The following is a 20720-nucleotide window of genomic DNA, read 5'->3' on the forward strand; positions in this document are numbered from 1 at the left end:
TTAAACATGAGGACATTGAGTTTGTGTTTAGAACTTAGAAAAAGGACAGATGCAAAGGAAGCAATTGAATGTCTTTTTATTCTTGCCACTTAGCTTTTCTATGTATTCATTCTCTGAATCACATTGACAGCATTCATTGCCCATCCCTAATTACCCTGAGGTCAGTAAGAGTGAACCACATAATACGGATCGGAGCCATCTAGGCCAGAATGGAAGAGGAGGCAGGCTTTGTTTTGAGTCCTTTTTTAAACACTAATCTAGCAACTTCCAAGATCATTTTCTGCTGTAAACCCATAAAATTATTGAATTTATTTCCCAACTTGCCAAGGATTTGAACTCTTGAAGTCTGGGTTGTTAGTCCAGTGGCTTATTTAGTGTATTGATACCAATGCATTATAGGAAAATATGGCATCAGCCTGTATAGTTTGATGTTGTCCATCATGTTTCTTGTAAGCCACCCTAAACTCAAAGCCTGGTGACAGACCTCTAACCACCGGTACTTGAACCTAGGATATAAGTGGTAGTGTTACACAAGATGTAAAAAGGATTGAGCCTTTTGTTTAATAAGAACAAGTGTGTCCATTGTTTTAGCATCTTTAATCGAGTGAAAATAGCCCGATGCGACTGGCATGTGTAGCAACAGGGAAGATTTTGTGAACTACGTTCCTGACTGAAGGAGAAGCATGGCGGCAGTGTTGGGGGGATGAAAAATTTAAATGTATAATCTATGCTAACTGATCTAACCTTTACAATATTACAATTGCCTAATAACCATTGTGATTCTTTCTCGTGTAAAGGTCAAAATCCTGACAGCATGCTTATGGGAACAGGCATGAAGGCTAATGGTGCTACAGTAGCACCTGAAGATGCAGAACCAAGACTCCATTGTTATTGCTCTGGTCACTGTGCAACTGAAGAAGCGAACAATACATGCAAGTGAGTTACTGCACTGTCCATTACCTGTGGGTGTAAAACACACTGATCAGTTTTCACCTGTAAAGCTGTGAAGTGAAACAGTAAGAGTTTTTGTCATGAGAATTGTGCATTGTTCCTTTTAGATTTTTACCCTGTTGCTTCATTATTGATGTTTAGCCAGGACAGATTTAAAATATTGCTGTCCACCAACACTAAGTCCGTTACTTACACAATTAGAAGTATGGTTGGAACATCTTCCCTCTTGCTTTGAGAGTAGTGAAAAGCTGCAGTGTTAGTCAGGTGGAAAGAAAAGTGGAGTAATTATGCTTTTATCTAATACGTACGATCCTAGTAGCCACACTTTTTAATGACTTGTGTAGCTCTGGTCTGTGGTTCCTTTGGTTCAGCTTTTACTGAACTGAAAATGTACCTCATGACTTCAATAAGTGGTTTTGAATCTTTCTGTTGTCACTTGCCAGTTTTTGCCTTTTTATAGCACAAGGTTTTCAGTATTATGTGATAGTGTCTTCTCTTGTGGCAATGAGTTTCATTTTAGTAATGCAAAATGACATTTATTATTTTAACTTCAGACAGCAGCAAATCTAGCTTATATCTTTAATTTTTGCTTAATGTGCTTTTGTTTTGGTTGTTGGGCTGCATATGATGTTGAGTCAGTGTTCATTTATAGCAGGCCAGTCATTGCAAGTATTATAGGGAGTATCTCCTATACAATGATAGCAATAAGGTCACCTGGATGCCACTGCTGCTATGTATTGTAAATGTTTTACTTTAGTAAAGAATGTTGGAGAACAAAGGCTTGGTTACACACCTCAAATTCATTCTAAATTTTCCTAGTAGAACATAGCCCACTTTCATCGTAACATCAGGGTATATACATCCTCTGTTCTGATTCTGGCCATCTTCCATTCCACCATCGGTGGCAGAGCTTTTAACTGTTCAAGCAGTAAAACTGTAATTATCTCACTAAGTTGCCCTTCTTGCTACGTCTGCTCTCACTTTTGAAATCTTTCTCAAAACTTTCCTGTTTAGCCATGCCTTCATCGCCTCCCCTATTTTTTCTACTGCTTGATATCCATTCTCTGATTGGGCCGTTGCTATGTTAGAAGCACCATTTAAATGCAAATTTTTGTTAAGTTTAACTGTTGTAAGACTGATGTAACTTTGCTTGCTAAAATTGCCATTCCATTCCCAAACAATGATTAAAACCTTAACCACTCTCTCCTGTGTATTGTGCTATGGGTAATATAGGTGTGTCTGACGATTGTTGGTTTACTGGATCAGTTTACCTCTAGCTGCCTGCATGTGGTAAGGAGTCAAACCAACAGCAAGGGTTTCCACCTCTAGTATTATCAATTATCTTCAAACAGTTTGACTAATATCTCACATCAAGTAATTACTCATTTCTTTTTTTATAACACAGAACAAATGGAAACTGTTTTGCTATTATTGAAGAGGACGAAAATGGGGAAATTACTCATGGCTCTGGCTGCATGAGATTAGAAGGAGCAGATTTCCAGTGCAAGGTGAGGCCAATGTTGTAAAATAATGATCTTGATCACCAGTATTATAATATGGATTACTGTTGTATCTTAATTTTGGATATCATGAATAGCTATGCTTTTCTTTATTTGTTCATGGGATTTGGGCATCACTGAGAAGGCCAACATTTATTTTTCATCCCTAATTGCCCTTGAGAAGGTGGTGAGGCACCTTCTTGAACCACTGCAATCCAGCTGGTGAAGTCATACCCACAGTGCTGAAAGGTAGGAAGTTCCAGGATTTTGACCCAGCAATGATGAAGGAACGGCAATATATTTCCATGTCAGGTTGATGTGTGACTTGGAGGGGAACTTGCAAGTCATCGTGTTCCCAAGCTCCTGCTGCCTTTCTTCTAGGTAGAAGAGGTCGCGGACTGGGAGGGGCTGTTGAAGAAGCCTTGGCAAGTTCCTGCAGATGGTACACACTGCAGCCACTGTGCGCCAGTGATGGAGCAAGTAAATGTTTAAGTTGATGGATGGGGTGCAAATCAAATGGGCTACTTTGTCCTTGGAGACCTTGAGCTTCTTAAATGTTGTTGAAGATGGAATCATCCTGGCAATGGAGAGTATTCCATCACACTTGTAGATGGAAGAAAGGCTTTGGGGAGTCGAGAGGTGAGTCATTCATTGCTGAATACCAGCCTCTGACCTGCTGTTGTAGCCACAGTATTTATGTGGCTGATTCTGTTGAGCTTCTGGTCAGTGGTAACCCCAGGATGACGATGGTGGATAATTCAGCATTGTTAATGCCATTGAACACCAAGAGAAGGTGGTTAAACGAACTCTTGTTGGAGATGGTCATTATTGGGCACTTTTGTGGCGCACATGTTACTTGCCACTTATCAGCTCAAGCCTGTATGTTGTACAGTTCTTGTCCAGGCCTGATAACTCAGTTGCATATCTGCAAGAAAATAGTTTTGTAGACCTTTTTATTTTCAGTTTTGCCTTTTTTAAGTTAATGCAAGATTGAAAATGTTCCACCTGTCCCATATTTTAGGGAGCATGCATGTTTGTATTGAATTAGTATAACAGACACAGGTCATTATTTGTCCTCTTCATTGTTATTCACTCTACCTAAGTCGCTTTTTACCTTTCACAGTATTCCTAATTGAAAAGCATACCAATTATTCTCTGATGAAAGATCATCAACCTGAAATGTTAACTCTGCTGTCCCCACAGATACTGCCAGACCTGCTGAGTATTTCCAGCATTTTCTGCTTTTATTTTTGATTATCCGTCAATTGGTACGTCACCCACAATATTGGACTAATCCATTCTTGTCACCCCAACTTCCCTTCAAATCTATAATCAACCTTTTGTATTTTGGCATGTCTAGATTAAGAAATTTATCAATTCATTAATGCAGGCAGATGATCTGGAGACATGAGTTCAAATCCCACCACAGCAGCTGGGGAGTGTTTAAATTCAGTTAGCTAAATCAAGCTGAAAAAGCAAGCTGGTATCAATAACGGTGACTATATAATTACAAGATTGTCAAAAAAACACATATGGTTCACTATGTCCTTTCAGGAAACAAATCTGCCAACCTTACTCCTTCTGGCCTATATGTGACTCCAGACCCTCAGCAATGCGGTTGACTCTTAACTGCCCCTCTGAAATAGCCTGGAAAGTCTCTCAGTTCTTAAAAAGACAATTCACCATTGTTAGGATCTCCGTAGAGATCAATATCTTCTAAAAAGAGATTTGAACTTCCAGTTATTAACTGAAAGAATGTCACAAGATTTCACATTTTAAAACCTTTACTGTAACAAACGACTCAGAAGTACCATTGAATGAACACTATTTTCTTTTTGTGGGCAACTTATACTTAACCTACAGAAAGTGATGTTCTTCTTGCATACGAACAAGGAGCAGGAGTAGGCCATTCGGCCCCTCGAGCCTGCTCCGCCATTTAATAAGATCATGCCTGATCTGATAACCTCAATTCTGCATCCTGCCTACCCCTGATCACTCCCTTGCTTACCAAGAATGTATCCACCTCTGCCTTAAAAATATTCAAAGACTCTGCTTCCAACACCTTTTCAGGAAGACAGTTTCAAAGATTCACGACTCTCCGAGAGAAAAAAATTCACCTCATCTCCATTTTAAATGGGCGACCCCTTATCTTTAAACGGTGACCCCCTAGCTCTAGATTCTCCCACAAGAGGAAACATCCTCTCCGCCCTGTCAAGACCCTTCAGATCTTATATGTTTCAATCCTTGTATACTTATCACTCATTTCACTCTTCAGTCAATTGCAATCCTTTTAGTAAACAATCCACAGTTGCTGCCAGCTTCCAATGGGTTTCCGTATCCACATTTTGCTGATTAGTAACTTCGAGTGATTGTCTCCAGGCGCTTTCCCTCAGAAAGTTCCTTAATCCACCACCAGCCTGTTCCGATGATTCTTCCTCCCTCTGGCCATGCAAGGACAAAACTTCCAGAACCCTTGGATAGCTGCAGAATGCATCTCTTCGACTAGAGACCGTCACCCTCCCACACTCAGCTGTGGTAGCCTGCAAAGCCAAGCCTTTCTCTCTGCTGAGTATACAGAACAGCTGCCTGTCTGTGATAGTCATTGATTTTGTAGGGAAGCTTGTAACCCCATCTCTGACATGGTTTCCTCTGCCCTCCTCTTGGTGTCAACATGAATCACATTAACCTTCAATCCAGGTAGAACTAATGATTAGTTATTCTTGACCTCAGCTCTCTTTTTTATCTTATAAGTTTACAGCACAATTGTTTACATCCGATACCTACAGCATCTTTCTGGAACTTGGGGAGACTCGGAGTCTACTCATTTTGAACTCAGAGACTGCTGCCATAGGCTCTAAGTGTAAATATCTTGCACCTTCTACTCAGTAAAATTACCTAAGCCTTCCTTTGGTCTCTAACAGTCAAAACCATCCAGCCTTACTGTCAGGCAGGCTGCAGAGCAGGTCACATGATCCCTTTCATTTCACTCCAAATTTAAAGATACAGTTCCAAAACATAATAGCTTGAAAAACCTCATCATTGTAACACCGCCAGCTTCTCAAGGACAACTAGGGGTGGGCAGATGTTGGCTTTGCCAGCGATGCCCAGATTCTATGAATGAATTTAAAAATTTATAGCTGGCCCCCTTTGATAGTACTAAAGCTTTACTCTACAATTTGTTCAAGGCACAGAAGCAAAACCAGACTAAGATCCAATGCAGCAAGCTGCTTAATTATAATTGCCTCAAAAGCACACTCCCATAATTGGCTATTTACCTTTTCTGAATTGAACTCCTAAAATTCGCCAGGAGCTACACTCTGGTTCGTCCATTCATACCTATAAAGTATACTTTGACCTTGATAAAATGACCTGGACCTAAACCATTGGAACCAAATGAAAATTATCCAGTGGAGATCCTCTGAAAAAGAGAAAATGTATAAACCCATTATTTTAAAATGTTCTGGTCCTTTTTGTTCATCATGAACTTATCATCCACATCTAAAATTATGACCTCACATTCTGTGCTCCTGCACAGGATTATCTCCCTTTGGATTGCACTGTGAATTAACTATTCCAATAGCAGGTGAAAACTGAGATGCAAAAAAAAAACGTTAATATTTTCTACTAGGCAAGAACAGGCCTTTTATGTAACTTTTTTGTTCATGGAATGTGCCCATCACTTGCAAGGCCAGCATATATTTCCCATACCTTAGTGCCCTTGAGTTGTTGGTGGTGAGCTGCCTTCTTGAACTGCTGTGTTCCATTTGGTGTAGGTGCACCCACAATGTTTATTAGGGAGGGAGTGCCAGGATCTTGAACCAGCGACAGTGAGGTATTTTCAAGTCAGGATGGTGTGTAACTTTGAGGGACATTTGCCAATAGTGTTATTCCCATGTATCTGCTGCCTTTGTCCTTCTGGTGATAGAGGAATGAGTATGGAAGGTGCTATTGAAGGAATTTTGATGAGTTGCTGCAGTGCATCTAGTAGATGGTACATGTACTGCCACTATGATAGTGGAAGGAGTGCTGATCAAGCAGAATGCTTTGTCCTCAGTCGATCTAGTTAAATCCTATTCCCACTACTGTACAGGTGGCCTTCCTTATACTCTGGTTCATATTTTCAAGCTTTTTGAGTTTTGATTTGCTAAGTAGAAAGAAATCGTTGAACTTGTTCAGAAAACTATTTAGCAGGTGAGTTCCATAACTGTATGAATTGTAATGGTTTGAGAAACTTCCATATAATCTTTCATTGTGGCATAGACATAGAAGATAAATCTGTTTTGGAAGATTTGTTCTGAGTGCTAATAAAGTTATCCATTGTCAAAGCATTAATAGATATGCAAGGTTTGAATGAGCAATGAATATCTGCCTGCCAAATGGTTCTTTGCTTAGGTACTGCATTGTGTTTTTTGAACTTGATTAACAGCTCTTTGGAGTGGGAAATGTATTGCAGACTTTTCTTAATATCTTTAGTTTAGTTCCTGGAATTGACAGATACCAGTATTCAGCCATTTCAATTCACTCCAGGTGATATCAAGAAACTGCTGAAGGCACTGGACGCAGCAAAGGCTATGGGCCCTGACAACAACCCAGTTGTAGTACTGAAAACTTGTGCTTCAGAACTAGCCGCACCCCTAGTCAAGCTGTGACAGTGCAGCACAAACACTGCACAATGTGGAAAATTGCCAAGGTATGTCCCACCCACAAAAGACAGGACAAATCCAATCCAACCAATTATTGTCCCATTAGCCTATTCTCAATCAACAACAAAGTATTGGATCATTTAATCGACAGCACTATCAAGTGGCACTTACTCAGCAAGAAACTGCTCACCAATGCTTAGTTTGGGTTCTGTCAGGGCCACTCAGCTCCATTCCTCCTTACAACCTTGGTCCAAACATGGACAACAGCTGAATTCCAGAAGTGAGGTGAGAGTGAATACCCTTGAGTGATTCTCCAAAGCCTGTCTACTGTCTACCAGGCACAAGTCAGGAGTGTGATGAAGTACCCTCCACTTCTCTTGATGAGTGCAGCTCCAACAACACTCGAGAAGCTTGGCATCCCCTAGGACAAAGAAGCCTGCTTGATCAGAACTCCTCCACCATTTTAAAGATTCACTTCCTCCACTGCCAATGCCCAGTGTCAATAGTATGTACTATCTAGAAGATGCACTGTAGCAATTAGCCAATGCTCCGTCGACAGCACCTTCCAAACCTATGATTTCTACCGCCGAGAAGAACAAGCCCAGCAGATGTAAGGGAACACTACCACCTGCAAGTCCTCCTCCAAGTTGCCTGCCTGCACATGCACACTATCCTGGCTTGGAACTATATCACCATTCCTCCACTGTCACTGGGTCAAAATCCTGGAACTCCCTTCCTGCCTACACCATATGAATTGTAGCAGTTCAAGAAGGCAGGGCAGCTCACCACCATCTTCTCAAGACAGTTAGGGATAGGCAATAAGTGCAGGCCTCTAATGCAGTCGGGGGCCGATTGCGGTCGGTGGTCCGTTCCTTGGCCGCTCCCAGGCCGGCTGATCACGGCTGCCCGCTGACCCCAAAGTTCTGCCTCATGTAATGCTCATTCAGAAAGGAGGTTCTGCTCACACTACACCTGAGAAAAACAACATTACAATTACCAACAATACCCACTGAAAAATACCCCGCAAAGTTAGGCTACACATGCAACTGGCATAAATGAATCATTCTTTAAAATAAATGCTGGAATGGAAACTATTTAAAAGAAACTCTGGTTATATTGTCCATCCTTCTAAAATATGCATTTCACCATCTGCTTTTTCACAATTTACTTTTCAATATCTGCACTACTCAACCACATCGTAAGGAATTTCATATTGGACGCACTCAGCTGTCTATGGATTCAAAAGTAATAAGACCACCGAGCCTTATAGGTTTTTTAAAAACTAGATTAAACATTTATTAATAAGAGAAATAAGCACATACATATGTCTACAAATTACTACTATAATAACTTCTAAATCCCCTAATTAATCTAACTCCCAGTTACACCTCCATTAAAGCAACAGTAAGACGGATAGGGAAAAATTTTTACCTTGGCGGGCGGGCGCGCGCCCAATCTGCTTGAGCATAAGTTGATGCACATCGACATCAGGCGAGCGTCGCGGCGTCAACGCGCAGTCGCACGATATTTCGGTCTGCGGCCGTGCACCAGAGTTGGCAGCACGCCCGCTGACAGTTATAAAACCTATTAAAGCCGTTAGCAAAGTTATTAAAAGAAATTTTTCGCTTCTTGCCCAACCTTACAGTTGGTGGGCAGGCAAAAAGGCCACGCAGCCTTTACACTTTTTAGGAAACTTCATCCATGGCCGGGATGAGGTTTCCTAAAGCAAATAAAAATAAAATAAAAGATTTAAAATTTAATTAATAACATGCCCCTGCTCATGAGGGGACATGTTTTATAACATTTTTAATTTCTTTTTTTTTAAACTCTTCATCTCCCTGAGACAGAGCTGCTCTGTGCCTCAGGGAGATTCTCAAGTGCGCATTCGGGCACACGCACCCCTGCCGAGTCTGTCCGATAAGGGCTCAGTTCTGCCCATAGATTTTTAAAAACCCAGGCAAAGAAACATGATACTCTGAACAACCCAATTCAAAGTGAGTTTACTTAACTCCAGTTCGTTGTAGGCAGCAGCTTGAAGCGTAGATGCTGAAGGCTTTTCACACTTGTTAGATCTTAAAATGTCTACCCTTGCACACAGTCTTCGCTCCTTTATACATATTTTCCCCTTTGAATGCAAATTCCCATTGTTTCATTGTGCCTTTGGACTTTGCCTCACTGATCATAAAAATTTATCATAGTAGCAATTTTACTAGTAATCTTTGGGAAAAAAATAAACACACTGTTTCTTCTACTGGTTAGGTGTAATGTTTCACTCCCTCTTTTGAATTCAAGCTAGTCTAGATTATTTAAAAATGCAAATATTCTTTTACACTTTACATTCCAAACTTCCCCCATGTTTATCTATTTAACATTTCAAACCTGGCTTATTTTCTTAAAAATCAAAGCCTTTAGACCAGCTGCCTTTAATCCAATTAAGTCTCTCTCTCTCACACACACACACATGCAGACACATATAGACACAGATACCACTATTTTACAATATATTCCAGTAACGTTATTATATCTTCCTGTCAGGCTCCTAGTCCAGCAACAGCTTGAATTTAAAATTCTCATCCTTGTTTTCAAAAACCTCCATATCTTTGTCCCTCCCTATCTCTATAAACACCCCCAGCCCTATCCTTTGAGATCCTTGTGCTCCTCAAATTCTGGGCTCTTGCACATTCCATTCATCACAACACCATGTGACTTCAGTTGGGTCCACACTAAGCTCTGGAATCCCCTATACTTCTCTGCCTCTCTCTCCTCCTTTAAAATGCTTCTTCTAATCTACCTCTTTGACCAAGCTTATGGTTACTTCTCCTAATAATCTCCTTTTGTGACTGTCAAATGTTGTTTTACTATGTTCCTGTGAAGTGTTGTTACTACATTAAACATAGTATATAAAAATATGTTGTTATTGTTCTTATCAGCCATACTCTGTTTCACAATCCAACCTAACCATTTCACAGTTTTGTTTCCCACCTATCCACTGCATACCAAAGTAGGAATTAGTTAATTTTCCCTTTGAACAACAACTACATTAGTATTTTCTGTTGACTGTCTGTATCCTAAATCATGAACTATAAACATGAAGAAATTATATCCCTTGTTAAATTATACTCTGTTCTTCCCCAAGGCACAAAAAGACAGATTAAACATACAGTAGTTTTTACACTCCCCATGACTTTACATGCTGTTTCTTCAGCCTACCCCTCTTGGCTGATTAAAAAAAAAAGACACTCTAACCCTCTTATTGATATTCCCATAAGGCATTAGAGTCTGATACCTGTCCACAGCTCAGCACTGGAACAAGTTCCAGAATCATTTTTTCTCATTTATATTTTTTTGATTTTTCTTCCTCATCAATTAGGATTAATGGGAATGGAACACTTTTCCGACTTTATGACTCATTTTCAAAAACAGGTGTTGGCAGTTTCAAAACTCGGTTTTGTGTGTTTTGCAGAATGCAATCATTTCCAGGAACCAAGCTAAAGAGAAATTGCTTTTTATTGTTCCCTGAAATACCCTGTAATGTTTCATTTGCCTGGTACTGCATCCTATTGGGGTTTAATTAGGCGGGCTCTGTCTGTATAAATAGACTTTGCAAGCTATGTATAAAGGTTTAAACCTCAAATTTTGTGTCATTAAGATAAATGGCAATTACACCGACAGGTAATGTTCACTTCTTGCTGTGCAATCTCTTCTGATTAATTTTTGAAGGCATCCATTTTGAATGGACCTGCTCTCACAACACAATAGAATCATAGAATTTTTACAGCAAAGAAGAAGATCATTTGGCTGCCTTGCCTATGCCGGTTCTCTGCAAGAACAGTTTAGCTAGTCTCCTGCCTTTTCCCCATAGTCCTGCAATTTTTTCTCTTCAGATAACTATCCAATTCCCTTTCAAAACCATTATTGAAGCTGCCTCCATCACATTCTCAGGTAGTGCATTCCAGATACTAACCATTCACTGTTTAAAAAAAGATTTTCCACATGTCACCTTAGTTTCTTTTGCCATTCACCTTAAATCGGTGTCCTCTGGTTCCCAAACCTTCTGCCACTGGGGGATAAAAATCTGAAAATCACCCTACAGGAAGTTAAAACAATAATAGAAAATAATTTATGTTTTATTAAAATTATCATGCTAATCACATCATTCTAAAATATGGAGTTATTTTGAATAAATATATTCTTAGAACTTTTTTCTCAGTTCACTTTTCCTCATCACTTGTACAACATCACATTGGAAACTAGGCAACAATAAGCAATTTTTTTTTTATACTCATATTGGACCCATATGTTTTTGCTCTTTTAAACATGGAACAGTGGGTTCGACACAACCCTTTCATGTCTGAGAACCAGATTCATGGGATGAAAGTCTCCTCTACCTGCAGATGTGCTACGTGAAATTGGTTTGGGCAATGCCAATCCCAGAAGCCAAGGGCCCATAAGCACAAACTGCCCAAGTTTGCATCAGCTTTATTCTCCGTCTGACAATCTGAAAACATCTGATACATAGAATGGGTACCCTAGATGCAAAGTGTACCCTTCCTAATAACAATACATCCCTCATTTTGATGTACACACAAAATTTACAAAAATGAAGTCTGGGACCATATGCTAGAGCTCACCCCAAGGATATTCTGTCATGCTCCTGTCCCATATTTTATATCATAGTCATTTTATTTAAAGAATGCATATTGTCAGTACACTCGCAAACTTTGGGCTTGATCAGCATGGAGAAAACCGAAGTAATGTACCAACCTGCTCCAGTAAAGCCCTATCTCAAAACAGCTGTTCATATTCTTTCTTCAGTGTTTCCACTGATCTGTTTGAAGTTATGGTAGAAAGCTTAAGAACCCTGTGGAAATTCTACCCCTTTGTCTCTACTGTACATCAAGCAGCGAGGCAAACTTACTAGCAGTGGTAAATCCATTAAAGATAGAACATTAGTTTGTTTAACAGTGTGTATATATACAGAATATGATATGTAAAAATAAAGAATCATTAGGATGTAGCATTTATACTATAAGATAAAATTTAAAAATAATGGATTACTATGTACTTGCATAACTAGGATGCAGCAAAGTTCAAATTAGCCTTTGATCACTTATGATTTAAAATAATATAACAAAGCCATAAACTTTCGTACATCCACCTGTCTTGCAACTTTGGCACATGTGCTGTATTTGAATCGCAAATTATTGTCCACCAGATGAAACATTCTTTTGTTGTTGAATGAAAATTCTGTTTTCTAGAGTTCCAGTGCCCCTGCACACTAGATTGAAAATGGAATATTGTCCAATCCATTTAAAACAGAAGTTCTTATTCCCATGTTGCTCATCAGTAGAGATGTAACCAACATCTTCCTTGGGTCTACATATATACTTTGCTTCATACAGTGACACTGTTGAGTCCTCACTTGTTCTGCATCCTCAAAGCTTCCTTTGACATCACTAAATTCATAAAGCCTCAAATAATTTAAATAATATATGGTATGTTCATGGATCATTTTTAATATCTTTAGCTGTTGCTGGAGATGTATTCAAGCATTTATTTTAAGCAATGTCTTAAAGTTTAATTGATTTGTGATAATTTATAAAAAGGATAATTTTATTGAAAATACTTTAGTTCAAAAAATTAATACAAGCTGCTGTCTGAAACAAAATTTTCCAATAAAATTCATCCTTTTAGGTTTATATAAAATTAATTGATTGTTACAGAAGTATAAGTAGCAAAAAAGAACACTTTCAATCATCTGGAAGATATCCTTGGCGTACTTGCACATTAAATTCAAATTTATTTGATCCACGGAAGTTCTAAATGTAGGTACCATATTTTGAATGCTTAAACATGACCCTAAGCTTTGCATTTCTTGATCTTTATTCCAAAGCATTCTGACAAAGTACCCCTTCTTCTAATTCTCTGACCTCCACATCTGGAAACTGCAGTCTCTAGTTTTTGTTTTAGGAATAACATAAGCCTGCTTTCTAAATAACCAACACAGCTAGCAAGATTATGGGGAAATTATGTGATTCCGTTTTATTGGGAGCGGAGGTATATTCCCTTCAGTTGCCATCACATTTTAGCTGGATGATCTTTGCACTCTGTAACCCATGGGCAGAATTTTCCGTTTGTCGGGCGGGCGTGGAGCCGATCACCGCCAGCGATCGGGGCCGCACTGCCATTTTACGTGGGCAGGCCAATTAAGGTGTGACGTCCGCCGGGAAGCCCTATGCGCTCCCTGTGCGGGCAGAGGGGGAAATCCCAAAATCGAGAGTGTGCTCTTGCGCACGAAAGAGCGCACTCATCTCCCTGAGGCTAAGTGCAGCCTCAGGGAGATCACCTCAACTTTTACAAATATTAAAAACAGAGAAAAGAAAAATCCCTTACATGTCCCCTCATGTGACAATTTCACATGAGTTGGGACATGTTCATAATTTACACAACTTTATTACAATTTTTAAAACCCTACATGAAACCTCATCCTGCCGCTGGATGAGGTTTCATGTCTTTTCTAGTCGCCGCCGGGGCTCCTGGCTGACCCACCAACCTTAAGGTTGGACGGGCAGGTCCTTTAATTGCTTAATTGATCCTGTCAATGGGCTCAAGTGGCCATTGACAGGTTGGCGGGCCCACAGCTGATTTTGCTGTGCCCTTGCCTTCCTGAAAATTTAAATGGGGCGGGGTGACGTCGGGGGTTTTGCCCGACGTCTTCCCGTATCATTTTACGCGTCGGCAAGTGGGCCCCGTCCCCCGCTCACCGATGGTAAAATTCTGCCCCATGAGTTTCTCTACTTTTAGGTAATGGATTTATCATATTCGATGTCCCTTGCGGCATCGATAGTCATTTTTGCTCAAGGATGGACACTTTGCTGCATCTAACCTAACTACTTCCAGTTATATATTAAAAGGAGGGTTGTGTGCAGGCTGTTTGCCCAGTCAGCTGTTGAATCCTTTGACATTGACTCACTATTGTCATGAACACAGAAATATGGTCAGTCTGGTTTCACTGGATTGCAGTTTCCAGATGTGGAGGTCAGAGAACTAGGTTCTTTTAGAAGAAGGGGTATTTTGTCAGAATGCTTTGGAATAAAGATCAAGAAATGCAAAGCTTAGGATCATATTTAAGCATTCAAAATATGATACCTACATTTAGAACTTCCATGGATCAAATAAATTTGAATTTAACGTGCAAATATGTCAAGAATATCTTCCAATGTCAGCTAGTCAGTGAAGTAATCAACTCCATTTTTGTATATTAAGCAGTATAATTGCTTGGGTTCTCATCAGATGTGTAAGGTGCCCAATTAGATATGTCCAAAGATATTTTATTAATGTTTAGTTGTATAAGACTGTCTCTAAAGAAGTGAAGACTGTACTCGTCATTCTTTCAAGAGGTTGAAACTTGTTTTGTCCGGGATAAACTTGTGCGCTGCTGTCCATATCCTTACTTAATCCAAGTCCCGTTCACCTATCACCCCTGTGCTGGCTGACTGCCATTGGCTCCTGGTTAACCAGCACCTTGATTTTAAAGCTCTCATCTTCGTTTTCAAATCCCTCCATATAATTGCCCCTCCTTAACTCTGTTATCTCCTCTAATCCCACAACCTCTGAGTTTTCTGCGCTCATCTAATTCTGGCCTCTTGAACATTCCCACCATTGGTGCCTTCAGCTGCCTGCACCCTAAACTCTGGAATTCCCTGTCTTAACCTCTCTGACTCTCTATCTCTCTTTCTTCCTTTAAAATGACCCTTAAAACCAACCTCTTTGACCAAGCTTTGTCCATCTGACCTAATACGCCAATGGCACCCACATCCCGAAAATGAATTTCTTAAAGACTGAAGTTAACCTGAAAAAGGAAGAGGAAGCTTTTTTGGTGAAAATCTTGAATTCTTGAAAGATATAATGAAAATTAATATAAGTGGTGAATTCTTGGTTTTGAACATAAAATGTAAACTAACCAGCTATTTACTGAGAAGGAAACTAGGTTTGGAAGCACGTAAATCATTGATCTGGGACTTTATTTTTCCTCTGTAGGATTCAACAAAAGTGAGAAAACGGAGAACTATTGAATGCTGTAACACTGATTTCTGTAACAAGGATTTGCAGCCAACACTTACTCCAATTTCTAATTCAGGTAAGCTGAAGGATGATGTGGTCTACTTGTTTATTTGTCTTTAATAGCTTGAAATTATATTGCTAATAAATTTTTGTACAGCAATTCATATAACACTAACCACCTGCCCATATCATTGCATGTGGAGAGTCGAAACCAAGAGTAGCCTTCAGGTGAAGCAATGTTAGAAATTGGGCTAATTGTATCCAGTTCATGAAAGTAATTCAGCTCCACATTTAAAGCCATACTCTACATTTATTATATAATAATTTGATTTTATATTATTATTAACAATTAACTTGCAAAACTTAACAACAACTTGAGATAGCAGGGAAGTAGAGTTGGTTCAAGTGTTGAAGTTTCTCTGCTTTATAGAATGAGGAACTGGCAAGTGCCAAAGTGAGACACTACAGCTCCACCATTGGTAGGGTTGTGTAATTAGGCAATAGAGGTTTATATAATTTTTAATTTTCTTAGCATGTACTGTAGAACAGTACCTGTACTGGAATTGTGATATTCAGCTGCTTCAGTAAAATCTGCAATATATCAAAAGTCTTGCATGTCAACTTGATGCATTATAAATTCCTACGTCCACATTTATAAAGGAAACTGCCTATGTATACATTTCCTTTCCAAGTAAAAAGTGAGCATTATACTGGTTATTGATTTTACAAATAAAAGCTTTCTATTCCTTATCATATTCCTTAATAGGATTTATTTCTGCCTATGTTTCTAGCCTTCGATTTTAAGTATCACTGATTGTGATTAGTTTTCTGATCATAAGCCATTATGGACATATTTTGCTGAATGTCCTTATCACCTGGAGCAGCTGTCTTGCAACTTGTGTCAAACTAACTCTGGTAAATCTATAGTGATGTCCATTTTGACATTACAAATGTGATTGCTGTCAGAATGATATTTTTTTTTGGTATTTTTTTAACATAAACCTTTCCTTTGCAAACAGGTGGACTATTTGAGGGTGATGTCCACCGATTAGGCCTGTTAATCTCGCTGATTGTCTGCATCTTTGTTCTGATTATAATCACAACTGCTTTCTACTTCAGGTAAGAGCTGATTAGAATATGCTTTAAAGGAAAAATAATGTTGCACATGTTCCACTTGTTCTAGCTACTGGCAGTTTCTTAAATTGTTGCATTTTAAATGTTACACAAATATAAAATCTAGAGATGTAGTTGATGTTCCTAGGGTTTTAGCCTTTTTGGGGAAAAAATCATTGGTCGAGGCAGTTGATTGCTTTTGGGAAGGAAACTGTTGATAAAGTTGTTATTATCAAGAGTAGGAAATTAGATAGTTTAGTGTAATTGCTATTGTTCTGTAGCAGGGTGGGACACCAAGGAAAGGGCAAGAAGCTACTATCCTTGTGAGGTGAACATTTCTTAAGTCACTTAGTGCAGGGTTTTCCCTAAGGGTATCCATGGGGCAACTGCCTAGGACATTATTGTCTCTGCTTACAGCTCAGTGCTTCAAACTGGCCTGAAGTTGCAAGACCTGTGAATGATTCCCACAGCCAGCTTGGACACTACTTACTCATGTTTGTGCCTAGAGGTTGAACAGCAATAAAAACTTGCATTTATGTAGCGTCTTTAACATAGTAAAATGTTCCAAGGTGCTTCACAGGGCTGTTATCAAATAAAATTCGACACTGAGCCACAAAAGGAGATAGCTAAAAGTTTGACCAAACAAGTAGGTTTTAAGGAGAATTTTAAAGGTGGAAAGAAAGTTAGATAAGTCCAAACGTTTAGGAAGGGAATTCCAGAATTTAGTGCCTAGACAGCTGAAAACACTGCTGCCAACGGTGGAGAGATTAAAATTGAGATTATGTAAGAGCCCAGAATTAGAGGAGTGTAGAGACCTCAATGAGTTGTAAGGCTAGAACGGGTTATAGAAATAAGGAGTGGAGAGGTCATGGAAGGATTATGAAACAAGGATGAAAATTTTAAGGTTGAAGTATTGCCAGACCAGGAGCCAATGTAGGTCAGCAAGTGCAGAAATCGATAGATTTATGGAAACTAATGACATCAAGGGCTATGGTGAAAGTGCGGGAAAGTGGCATTGAGCTGGCTGATCAGCCATGATCTAAATGAATAACAGAGCAGGCCCAACAGGCTGAGTGATGCGTGAGTGGGACCTTGTATGAGCTGGGAAGCAGGCAACAGAGTTTTGATGACCTCGTTTAATACAAATCTCCATTCTCCACTGTTTAGTGCCGATATGGTTAAATGGAGCCTGATTGATGTCCAATCTATCAAAGGACTAAAAATGTAGTCTGTATGAGGCCTTGGATTGAGCAGAGTAGTGGATCATCACACAGTCACAAATCTTCTTAAGAAACAGTGTCACCCAATGATGATTAGCATATTGTATTTGTATATGTTTTCTATTCTAACATTAGCCTTATTCAATGATAGCACCCTCACTTCTAAGTCAAAAAGTCAGATAGATTGGAGAAGTTAGGACTGTTTTCTTTAGAGAAAAGAAGGTTGAGAGGAGATTTGATCGGGATATTCAAAGTCACGAGGGACCTGGACGGAGTAGATAAGGAGAAATCATTCCCACCCATGAAAGGATCGAGAACGAGAGAGCACAGATTTAAAGAAATTGTCAAAAGGAGCAAGAGCGATATGAAAATAAACTTTTTCACGCAGCGAGTGGTTAGTGTCTGGAACAGTGTGGTGGAGGCAGGTTCACTCGAGGTATTCAAGAGGGAATTAGATGATTATTTGAAAAGCAAAAAACTGCAGGGTTGCGGTGAGAAGGCGGGGGATGGCACTAGGTGAAATGCTCATTCGGAGAGCCGGTGCAGACAGGTTGGGCGGAAAGGCCTCCTTCTGCACTGTAACAATTCTGTGAAAGCCGTGGGTTCAAGCTCCACTGCAGTGCCTTGAGCACCTAATGTAGGCTGGCACTTCAGTGCAGTTCTGAGGGAGCGCTGCACTGCCATAAATGCCTTCCTTTGGATGAGACATTAAAATGAGATTTTGTCTGCCCTCTTGTATCCTTTATTTTTTTCCCCAGTTTAAAGCCTCCTGCCCAGTTTGTGCCAATCCCAGGGGATGTAAGAGCTGTGCAATTTAAAATGGCTCTCTTGCAATTATATGTACTTCAATCTTGTTTCCTTTTTGTTGTTGCATTACAATGGAGGATGATGTTTATTTATAAGCAGTTATTCCACTGTTTATCTGAAAGCTGAACTTTGTTCTGTTGCCTGTGCATTGCTTTTTGTCTCCTTTTTTGGTTTCTGGTACATTAAAAGTGAATGGCTAGCAAAGGATAATGAATACCAATTTTTAAAAAACTTTTGTTTAGGTACAAGGGACAGGCAGACAGGCGTCGCTATAACCGAGACCTTGAACAGGATGTGGCCTTCATTCCACCAGGCGAGTCACTGAAAGACTTGATTGACCAGTCACAGAGCTCAGGTAGTGGATCTGGGCTCCCTCTGTTGGTAAGAGCACTAATTACACAATTTCACATTTTAATTCCCTTGGACAATCACTAACTGACTTGGTTCTTGGTAATTTGTAGCTTATCTGAATGACAATTTATTGCCCTTGTCAGCATTACAGACCTTGGATCCTACCTCGCGCAAAATAGCAGGGATCACACCCAGAATAACTGAGTTGACAATTCAATATTTCATGTTTTTGTTTTGTCCTGTTTAATAGTTGGCTTTTCCAAGCATATCTCAAACCACTTCCAGACAAAAAGGTTTACTTCTAGGCCCCATTAATCCTATAGAATCATGGAGTGGTTACAGCACAGAAGGAGACCAATCGGCCCATTGTGTCCACATCGGCTCTCTGTGAGAGCAACTTGTTTAATCCCATTCTCCCATTTATTTCCCCATAGCCCTGCAAATTTTTTCTCTTCCATTAATTATCCCATTCTCTTTTGAAGGCCTCATTTGAATCTGCCTCCAGCACACTCTCAGTGCATTCCAGATCCTAACCACTCACTGCATAAAAAAAAGTGTTTTTCTTATGTCGACGTTGGTTCTTTTGCCAGTCACCTTAAATCGATGGCCTCTGGTCCTTGATCTTCCTGCCAACTGGAGCAGTTCCTCCCTATCTACTCTGTCCAGAGCCCTCATGATTTTGAACACCTATATCAAATCTCCTCTTAATCAAATTTTATCTTCCCCAAAGAGAAGAGGTCCAGCTTCGTCAATCTCTCCACATAACTAAAGTTCCTCATCCTGCCTTAGAATTCACATGAGGTTGCCTCACATGCCTCGCCCTTTCTTTTTACCTCCACATTCCCTAGTTAGTTAGTAACTTACTCTCTCTTTTTAGCACTTCCCCACTCCCCTGCTGCGTCTCCTCATTGTCAGCTGCAATTGGGAACCTACCTTCTACCCCAGGGTACAACAGGTAGTAACTCCCCTTATCCGATGCTATTTTTTTCCAAAAGAGAGAAACCAGCTGTCAGGTATTCCCCCAGTTTTCACAGAAATATCTGAAGGAGCAGAGAACAAAACTCCCAAAACTCAAGTTTATTATATCCAATCCATTGTGAAGCTCTTTATATAGTTATAAAAAAGATAGATTCTAACTGCAGGAACCCACATTCAGAGACCTTCAATTAGAGAAAGTATACCAAGTCTCCCACTGATGATAGCACAAATTACAAAGGATTGTTATGGTATCAAAAATGGTTAAATGTTACCCACTTTATGACATAATAAAGAATGAGGAAGACTATTCTTACTTCATCAACCAGAAATTAGTTCTTAATTGATTCCAGGGTTTTTGCTTTCACTGCTATCTAAAGTACATTCCACACATTGATCACTTTGTGTGTGAAGAAAAGGCTCCCAATATCAGTTCTAAATTAACCTTTTACTAGTTTGACCTATGGGCCCTTGTCTTCTTTGTTTTTGCAGCTAAATTTAATTTTCTTAATTTACCTCGACAATCTTGTATCTTTTCCTGAGATGAAAAATGCACAAGTTGCTTCAGATTTTCTTCTCGTAACTCAGATCTGTCAGACTAGGGATCAGCTTTATGACTGCCTCAGCAATGTTTGAATGTTTCCCCTAGAAAAACAGAATTTGCATTATATATCATGTTTCACATACTTAGGCCAATGTGACAATTGTTTGCATAATCTTCAAGTTTTCATCTGATAATTTGAAATTAGATGAAGGAAAACTAATAGGTCAACTCCTAAAGGACTAAGTGGATCGCCAACTGCAAAAGAGTAAAGGGAAATGTGGGCTTAGAACACGACGAGGAGATGGTATCTCCAGAATGATGGATATTATTCATATTGGCATTCATTGCCAGACAATACACTGTGCCAAAAGCTAGGTTTAAAAGCAAATTAGACCTTAATATTATTATAGATTCATCAAACAATCCTCCTTATATTTTGTTTTCACTGGAATTTTATTTTAAAAAGCAGTGCAATTTAGATCAAAGATTTTGACCTTCCATATTCGAGTTTCAAGTACATCAGACCACAGTAGCCCACTATTGGAGCATATCA

The 20720-nt window shown here is 39.5% G+C and overlaps 1 protein-coding gene across 7 annotated transcripts in view; it reads left to right on the plus strand.

Annotated features, from left to right (window-relative positions):
- Positions 1 to 20720, plus strand: part of bmpr1aa (bone morphogenetic protein receptor, type IAa) — a 250312-nt gene that overhangs the window by 213972 nt on the left and 15620 nt on the right. For all 7 annotated transcript variants that reach the window (XM_078530647.1, XM_078530645.1, XM_078530642.1 and 4 more), the window contains 5 exons: positions 798 to 936; positions 2357 to 2459; positions 15134 to 15233; positions 16177 to 16276; positions 18540 to 18678. In XM_078530647.1, the coding sequence (XP_078386773.1) occupies positions 798 to 936; positions 2357 to 2459; positions 15134 to 15233; positions 16177 to 16276; positions 18540 to 18678 (581 nt within the window). The remainder of the gene's footprint in view (positions 1 to 797; positions 937 to 2356; positions 2460 to 15133; positions 15234 to 16176; positions 16277 to 18539; positions 18679 to 20720) is intronic.

Source organism: Cetorhinus maximus, chromosome 27 (assembly GCF_964194155.1).
Source record: "Cetorhinus maximus chromosome 27, sCetMax3.hap1.1, whole genome shotgun sequence".
NCBI classification, from domain to species: Eukaryota; Metazoa; Chordata; class Chondrichthyes; order Lamniformes; family Cetorhinidae; genus Cetorhinus; species Cetorhinus maximus.